This window comes from Phalaenopsis equestris, unplaced genomic scaffold (genome assembly GCF_001263595.1).
Source record: "Phalaenopsis equestris unplaced genomic scaffold, ASM126359v1 Scaffold000107, whole genome shotgun sequence".
Classification (NCBI taxonomy): Eukaryota; Viridiplantae; Streptophyta; class Magnoliopsida; order Asparagales; family Orchidaceae; genus Phalaenopsis; species Phalaenopsis equestris.
Genome location: NW_018164549.1, coordinates 1,568,732 through 1,577,835, shown reverse-complemented (window position 1 = coordinate 1,577,835; position 9,104 = coordinate 1,568,732). Strand labels below are relative to the sequence as shown.

The 9,104-nt window shown below is 36.3% G+C and overlaps 1 protein-coding gene across 1 annotated transcript; it reads left to right on the top strand.

The window, feature by feature from the left end:
* Positions 1-4,262: 4,262 nt before the first annotated feature.
* Positions 4,263-8,896, top strand: LOC110020879 (protein WALLS ARE THIN 1). The gene is made up of 6 exons (XM_020719152.1): positions 4,263-4,578; positions 4,702-4,764; positions 4,867-4,983; positions 5,409-5,853; positions 8,199-8,350; positions 8,447-8,896. The coding sequence occupies exons 1-6, from the start codon at positions 4,367-4,369 to the stop codon at positions 8,652-8,654; spliced, it is 1,197 nt and encodes a 398-aa protein (XP_020574811.1). The 5' UTR covers positions 4,263-4,366; the 3' UTR covers positions 8,655-8,896.
* Positions 8,897-9,104: the final 208 nt, after the last annotated feature.

Genomic DNA, 9,104 nt, shown 5'->3' with positions numbered 1-9,104 from the left:
GGGCCGAATCGTGCATCTTGCCAAGATGAACCCAACGAGCCAATATTGCTCGATTCTGACATTGTTAAGACACTCAAATGTCCATCAAACGTCATCTGATCAAGGGAAGCTCTCCGGACCGTCCGATCAAAATGGTTCATATTCTTGTATTAATAGCACTCAAAACACTATAAATAGAGTCTCACCCCTCACATGAAGGGAGGAGACTTGAGAGAGAACTTGAGGCTTTGAGAAGAAGTTCAAGTCCAACATCATTTCTGCCATCTTCGATCGACGTCGACCACCGTCTACCACTTCGACCGCCACCGACCGTCAGCAACCACCGTCGACCATGACCAGTCGCCGTCGATCACCATCGATCACTGCTGACCTCCATCGATCACCGTCGACCGTCATCGATCACCACCGACCATCATTGACGGTCAACGACCACCGCTGACCTCTGTCGATTACCGCCGGTTGCTGTCAACCACCGCCGATCGTCGCTGACCTCCGTCGACCGTCATCAAATGTCATCGACCATCGCTAACCAGACGTTGTCAGTCGATATTGTATCTTGAAAAATCTTGTTACCCTTTTTCCGTCTGTGGGACAAGGATCCTCTGTAATCATCAACTTATAGTGAAATTCTTATAACTGAGCCAGACCCCGTGGTTTTTTCCTTTTACGGGTTTTGCACGTAAAACTTCTGATGTCACCACAGGTTGATTCTCTTTCATCTGAGTGTGTGTTGAATACTCGTGCAAAGCTAAGACAATAATCCATTACTCTAGCGCCACGAATTTTCTGGAACGCATCAAAACTGATACAAAGTTGATCTACATATAGTTTTAAATTAATATGATTTATGATGCGTGTTTAAAATTATTAATTACATATATTATTTTGAAATTAAATCTATGAAATTTATTCTAGATGTATTTTTAAAAATAATCACATCGATAATCTTTAGCTCATATGGATCTGCCCCCCACATTGCTCATCTTAAGTGATTTAGTTTTATAAAATAGCTCGAAATTTAACATCATATAAAAAATGATATTGTCACAATATTATACATCATGTTCCTCATATTAAATATGTGGCAAGAAAATAAAATAGATTTGATCGTTTTATAAATACAAAAAATATTATTTGCATAGAGAAAAGTATATCTTAGTCGTATAATATTAATGCCAACCTGATATATACTTACAAAATCATAAATATATAATACATTCAAATACATAATGTTTTAACATTTCATAATAATTCATTTTATATGAGAAATGTTACTAATATAATTGTTTGTTGAAGTGCGCGACTCCAAGCATAGCCTGATACGCTAACAAGTTCATGTTTCAAACACGTTAGCTCTTGAATTGTTTTTCTTAAATATTATACTATAGTTGATACATCTGTTAAAAATCATATTGATCTGCATGAATCTCGATGCACATTTAGACTGGAAGCTTCAAAATTCAAATTTGGAAATACCTACAAAACTCCAATTTATCATCACATTAATTTTCTCGGTGAGACAAACCAAATGACATAAAAAATGATCCAATTTGAACCCAAATGAAAACATATCATGCACTTGAAGCATAAAGTGAAGCTTTAGAACATATTTTGAGAGACCAAATGATCTTCAAATACGACAAGTTTATAGTCAAATCAAGTGTCTCGACAAGTCAAATCCAAAAAGTCTAAGATCAATTAATTCTAACATCATTTAATGCATTCAAATACTCATTATATCAGATAAAGGGAGGGACTTGGACCAAATTCATGCAATATTTACGAAATTTGTAACTCCCAAAACTTATAAATAGATCTTTACGTTTTTCGTTTGTTGGCGCGAGACCAAAAGGAAAAAGATAAAGGGTCTCCAAGTTCTTGAGGATTAATTTCTGAGATATACCTTAGCTTGAGGCCACCGTCGTATGTTCACCACTATTGTTGTTCGATCACCATCACACCATCGTTGCTTGACCGCTAGTGCCATCAAGCCAACGGACTATTGTCGTCAAATCATCTCCATCATCGGACCATCGCTTCCAGACCACCGCTGTCAAACCACCGCCACCGTCGAGCCATCGTTACCCCACCACTGTCGTTTAGTCGTCGTTGCTGTCAGACCACCACTGCCTGACCATCACCGTCAAGCCGCCTCCACCAACAAACCAATATTGTTCGACCAGGACCACTATTGCCAACATTGCACTATCACTATCTAGCAGTTACCACTATCATGCCACTGTTGTTTGACCACCACCATCGAGTCACCAGACAACAACTGTAAGGTTGTCACCACCACTGTCTGGCCTCCACTACGATTATCGTTGAACCATTACCATCACCTCCAATGGACCTCTGATGTTTGACTACACCATCACCACCATCAGACTACCACTGCTACTAATGACAATGAAATTAAATTTTATGGCACTAAACCTCTATTGTCAGTCCTCCTTCATAGAAGCTAGGTCTCCACCACTTCTCTAACATTTTCCATAACTCCCCTGGCAGAATTCATATCAATAACCCCACTTATGTAATGTTGAAATTGGCTAGTCAAGTGTCAGTAAGGTCTGATAGCATACATCGTCACAGTGCAACCATTGCAACTGGGCTAGGTCCTATAGGTTTTAACATTTTGGGTTTTCCACATAAGAAATCATGTTATTTGCTTTATCAGCTCTTCTTTTATCTGTATGTGTGTCTAATTTTTGTACAACTCTATGATGTTAATATATCACTCTATCATCACATATTTACTAGCTTGCAATAGTTGGTACTTTTTGTGGGAAATTCCTCTAAGCTTTGTAGAATATGTGACAATCACTAAATGGCCAACAAAGCATCCAACTCCTTTAATGGACGTCATATTGATAACCCTCACTTTTGTAATATTGTTTCCAACTAGTCCAGGGTTGGTCAAGTCTTGTAACCTACATTAGCATAGTGGATCTATTTCAACTAGGCTAGGCCTGATAGTTCTACCCTTTTGAGGTTTCCACTTAATAACTCATGTTATCCTCTCTATCAGCTCTTCTTTTATCTATGCATGTGTTGAATTTTTATGCAATACTAAAATGTTAATATATCACTCTACAACCATGGATTTACTGGCACACAACACTATTAAAAAAGTTTTGGCATGCTAATATATTACATTATTAAAAGTTATTGCATGTTGGATTTGCTTTCAGCTAGTCAAGCGCTAGTAAAATCTTGTAACCTACATTAGCATAGTGGAACTATTTCAACTAGGCTAAGCCTAGTAGTTTTACCCTTGTGAGATTTATGCTTAATAGCTCATGTTATCATCTCTATCAGCTCTTCTCTTATCTATGCATTTGTTCAATTTTTGTGCAATACTAAAATGTTAATATATCACTCTACATTCAGGAATTTACTGGCACACAACACTATTAAGAGTTATTGCATGCTAATATATTACATTTTAGGAGTTATTGCATGCCAATATAGTTACATAAATGAAAAAAATATTAAATTTTAAGTTCGCATGAATATCCTCCACACATATAAAACAAATAATTATAAAAATATACTTAAATTTTTAGGTATGAAATATTTTAAGAAAAATTGTAGGACTTGCTCTAATCAAAATAATTCACTATATAAGCAATCCTTTAGAATTGTGCTCTCTCTCATAATTAGAGAAGGCAATGAAGTTCATATACCCTCATATAGCGATTGCATGATGACAATGAATTGGTTGATGGTTATTAGATAATAACAGTTAAATGAAACGGATAATTACTAGTAACGATAACTAAAATTTTCAATTATATTTAAAAATATTTGATTTTGCTTCATTTGAACTCAAATTGAAACTTCCAACTTTCATTAAACTTCGTTTTACCAAAATGCTCATTGCGATCATAAACTTCTTAAAACAAGTACCTCAAATTTCTTGAAACAAATTTTAAAAAACTTTAGATTTCATCAAATAATATTTTGATAGTGTCAATTAAACTCATTAAATTAAATTACAGCAATTTTAATCTTAAAGTTCAATCAGAGACAGCCTGACTAGCTCCTTTACACCCGTCGTCCATACCTATAATACAAGAGAGAGATCACCAAAGCGAGAATGCGGGGGACAACCAGCAACACAGTAGCCGTGTGACATAACATCATTTATAGAAACAAGAGAAGGCTCGTGGGGACTACTCCACACTAAAGTGATCCATCACTACGAGTGTCACTCTCACCAACTCTCCCTCCTCCCCCCTCCCCCCTCCTCACCATATTTAGAGGCCCCCAGTCCCATTACAATTCGCCCCAACGTCATCCCATCTCTTCTCTTCCTCATTCTTCTTCCTTATTCTCAATCACCACCTGTAGGAACAAAATAATGGCGGAGACGGCGGCTGCGAGGAGGATCTGCGGCGTGTCGGAGAAGGTGCAACTGCACGCGGCCATGCTTGCGCTGCAGTTCGGCTACGCCGGATTCCATGTCGTGTCCCGTGCGGCGCTTAATATGGGCATTAGTAAATTGGTCTTCGCTGTCTACCGCAACATCATCGCTCTGTTACTACTCGTGCCCTTCGCCTACTTCCTTGAGAAGTAAATTATATATGAGAACATAAAACACATAGTCTGATTATTTGATTTTAATAGAGTACATATATGTTATTTTCTTGTTTATAGAACTAGCTTAATTATAATCTTTTGATTTATTGTCTGCAGGAAGGATAGGCCTCCTATCAGTCTCTCCTTCCTCGTTCAATTCTTCCTCCTTTCGCTCTGTGGGTAAGTAATTAAAAAAAAAGTAATTGGGACTTGGCAAATACATAATAAATTTATTGGTTTGTAATTTTTTTTTAATTCGTTTTGCAAAAAAAAAAAAAAAAGAATCACAGCGAACCAGGGATTTTATCTTTTGGGACTGGACAACACCTCTCCGACGTTTGCTTCCGCTATCCAGAACTCGGTTCCGGCCATCACGTTTCTCATGGCCGTAGCCCTCAGGTTTGTTCTTATTTAGTGCTTCGTTCCATTAATATATTTTGTGATATATATATATATATATATCTCTCTCTCTCTCTCTCTCTCTCATTCTCTCTCTCTCTATATATATATATATATATTGGTGTAAGAACAAATAACAACTTTAAGGCATAATCATGAAATGATCAAATATTTCTATTTTAATAATAAATTTTTTACTATTTTGTAAGAAGAAAATGATTGCACTGAATGAAGTTTTAGAATAAATATCAAAATCAATAGAACTCGTTGGAAAATTTATGAAGCCAATATCATATCCATACGATATATTTCACTATTTAAGGAAAATGATATCATGCTAGAGCGGCAATTTGATATATATTGTTAAATTCGACAATCTTATATATACACATTGAACAACTTCTCTATCTCGTTCACCATGACAGGATAGAGAAGTTAAGATTGGACCGGCGAGACGGCATGGCGAAGGTGATCGGCACGCTAGCCTGCGTAGCCGGCGCAACGGTGATAACACTGTACAAAGGTCCGACCATCTTCTCACCGTCGACACACCCACCGCCGGGGCTGTCGGCTGCTGCAACTTCAGCGATGTCATTTTCATCGGCGGCAACTAATTTAATGGGAGAGACGAAGGCCGACAAAAACTGGACACTGGGATGTGTTTATTTAATGGGACACTGCCTTTCATGGTCCGGGTGGCTTGTGCTTCAGGCTCCGGTTCTTAAGAAATATCCGGCGAGGTTGTCGGTTACCTCCTACACTTGTTTTTTTGGCGTCATTCAGTTTATAGTTATAGCAGCTTTCGTCGAGCGCAGTGCTCGGGCTTGGGTGTTTCATTCTGGGACTGAGGTTTTTACCATTCTCTACGCTGTAAGTTTCTCTTATCGATATGTCCCTCTCCATTTCTAGGCTGTTTCCAATTATTTGGTATTTGATGTATGCGTGTGGGGTTTGGAATGTCTTTAATTATCAATGTTTTGTCCGGAGTTTGCCGAACAACTTCCACAAGACACTCCGGACATCACACCGTCATACAGATTATCGGTGGGTGATGAGGCGCCCGGTGATCTTGTGGTTGGTCTTCCTGATCATGGCGAGCGGATAAAATATTTTTTTTATTGGAAAGGACCGGTGGGAGTAGGTGTCCATGGGATTATGCATGAGTTGGGGGTATTACTAAATTTGTTCATGTTCGCTTCTGCAAATAAGTATATTGCAGCAGGACAGGATGGCAAAGATTTGACGAAGGGGAAGTGTTAGATTTTAGCAAAACTATTCTGATCAGAATATCTTAACCAATTCCTTCTCAATTTCTACAAACGCCGATCGATTTAATTAATTAAGATTCATTAGTTCTGGTCAAAACTTGACTTTAAATCAATTAAGAGCCATTTGAAATCATTTTTAATGATTTTTCATTGTATATTTTTTTTTTTTGTAGCTTGAGAAGTTAAAAATATATTTAAAATATTAAGTGTAAATTAATTTATCATAAAAAACACTAAATGGAAAAGCTGATTAATTTTAAAAAATAAAAATAAAAAACCTGTAGAAAAGAAAATAATCCCTAAAAAATCCTCAATTTTTATAGCAGTCAAAAAAATGCTTTTGAGGTCTGATCAAAAAACTTTAAATTTCCGTTGAGATTAGGTTTTCACAATTTGTGCAAAGTTAAGGTACGTCCTTATCGAAGTCTGATGGTGAGAGCCTGACTGCACATCCCCATCTATATATATATATAGATGAAAAAATATTAGGTACGGATGGGATGACAATACGTTTGCACAACAGCTTAGATGTGGTCTTGTTGTCCGGACCGTTGTCCGGCATGCAATCTCTACGCCTACTAACTCCTAATCCCTAAATCTTAAATTCTAAACTCTAATTGCATAGAAATTAAGAGGGATGTATATGAATCTTTCTATGTTAAAATTGATACAACATATAGGCTATAGTGCTCTTGTTAGTAATCTTAACCAAGCTAAGCTATTCCTACAAGATAATCACACAACATCCACCATGCCTATATCAAATACTGTAGTCATATCCGATTTATTACATACGAGTGTTATTTATTTATTTATTTATTTATTTTTTTTTTTGTGGAAATTATACAAAATCTGCCTTATAGTTAACATGAACTCATGAACCCGGAAAGCATGACACTTTGAGCTTGAAGAAGAAACTGCTTCCTATAAAGTTGCTGTAGCTTTAGGAAAGTTCTTTTTCCCCACTTCACTTGTTTGAGAAGCTCCGCAGCGAGTTACAAAAGTTAGCTCAGCTTGTAGCTTTTGTATATTAAACTGCCGTAAAATATTGATGGGAATTTTATCACCAAGTCTGAGTGGTCGACATCATAGAGTGAGATCAAATGCTTTCCACTCACTCTGCGATTATATTTTAGAAAACTTTCTTTCGTAGTTATTGATCAGATCCGTGAAGCTTTGAGAAAGGAATCTTGAGGCTCATCATTAAGGGAGAATAACTCCTTTAATTATAAATGGGAAAGGAAGGATAAGATATATCTATGGATAGTGCAACCCTGCAACCGGTTTTGGTCGGTCTCTGTTGGGTTAGTTTCTTTAAAAGTTGGAGTTTTGGAGTGTTTGACAATTTGATCATTGTTATTTTGCTTTTGTAATTCAGACCTTAAAAAAAATTTTTTAGGTTATTATACGTTCGACACGAGATATTTGTATGATTTGTATCCCTTTTTTGAGATTTATATGATTATTTATTTATTTGCTTTGAATGAGCACTAATAGCCATTCTAAAGTTATATTGCTTGAGTTGTAGTTATTTCAGTTGGTTTTTAAGATAGAATTCTCAAAAAAAATAGTTGTTTTAATAGTAAGATAAGAAATGTGACCCTTCTTTATTAATTTGCTATAATTTTACTGTAGAAACTTTGAAAGTGATTTTTTAACCATCTAATTAAATAAATTCAAATTAGAAGTAGATCTGATGGAGCACTTTATCCCATTGTGATATTGTTTGCATGGTTATAAAATGTTATTGTGCTTTCCAACTCCAACACCTTTTGAAGTAACTAAATTTGTTGGTAAAAGAAAAAAACAGTTAAAATGTTTAACATATATAGCATATTTTTGTAGATTAAAACACATTTTCATGCAATTTAATTTGTTTTTAGTTGGTCCGACATACAAATGATCAAAAACTATTAATTAAATAATTGTTCCTTCTGCTTCCATCAGGGTTGTGTTGCATCTGGAATTGCATTTGCAATTCAAATCTGGTGCATTGATAGGGGTGGCCCTGTCTTTGTTGCAGTCTATCAACCAGTTCAGACCTTTGTTGTAGCTATAATGGCTTCCATTGCTCTAGGAGAAGAATTCTATTTGGGAGGGTAATCGAAATTAATACAAAATAACTTATTATTTTGTATGAAACATCAAACATACTACACATGATAGTTTATCCTGTTTTATTAATTTTTTTGCAGTATTATTGGTGCTGTCTTCATCATCATCGGCCTTTACCTTGTTCTTTGGGGGAAAAGTGAGGAAAAATCCATTGTTGCAAAAGAAGCAAACCATTTGCTATCGGCCGCAGAAGAACATGATGTCATAAGACCATCTGCGCCTGCTGCTTACAAAGCTGCTTCTTTGAACCAGCCTCTGCTGCCATCATCAACCTCCGAGAATGTCTGAGTATTCAGCAGTGAATAAAGTGAGCTCAATCAACTAAAATGTTATTTCAATTAGGGTTTTAGACCTTTGTACTAGTTACTAGCACAATGCAGTGATGAGGTATTAAGCTTGCATGCGTCTCTTACTTTGTTGAAAGTTGATGTGAGTGTTTGTTTCTTTTTTGTTGGTTTGTTTGTATTTTATTTTTCTCTATTTTTATGTGGATTGCTTCTTAAGTTGAAAGATGTGATGGAAGTTCAAATGGCGCAACTTGTCTTTTATCTCCACCATTAAGATGCCTTCATGTTACTAATGGTTGAGAATATATTTCATGTAAGAACAAGGACATGCTTTCCAAGAGATAAGAGACGGGGGAGGATAAAGAATTGTGATTTCTAGAGAATCAAGAGGGCAGGCAGCAGTATGGCCGCCATTATAAGGCAAAATGTTTTTCATGACAATGTATGCATA

Coding starts and splice junctions, on each gene's coding strand:
- LOC110020879 (XM_020719152.1), top strand. CDS start 4,367: ATGGCGGAGACGGCGGCTGCGAGGAGGATCTGCGGCGTGTCGGAGAAG. Junction 4,579..4,701: donor TTCGCCTACTTCCTTGAGAA/GTAAATTATATA, acceptor TATTGTCTGCAG/GAAGGATAGGCCTCCTATCA. Junction 5,854..8,198: donor TTTTTACCATTCTCTACGCT/GTAAGTTTCTCT, acceptor TGCTTCCATCAG/GGTTGTGTTGCATCTGGAAT.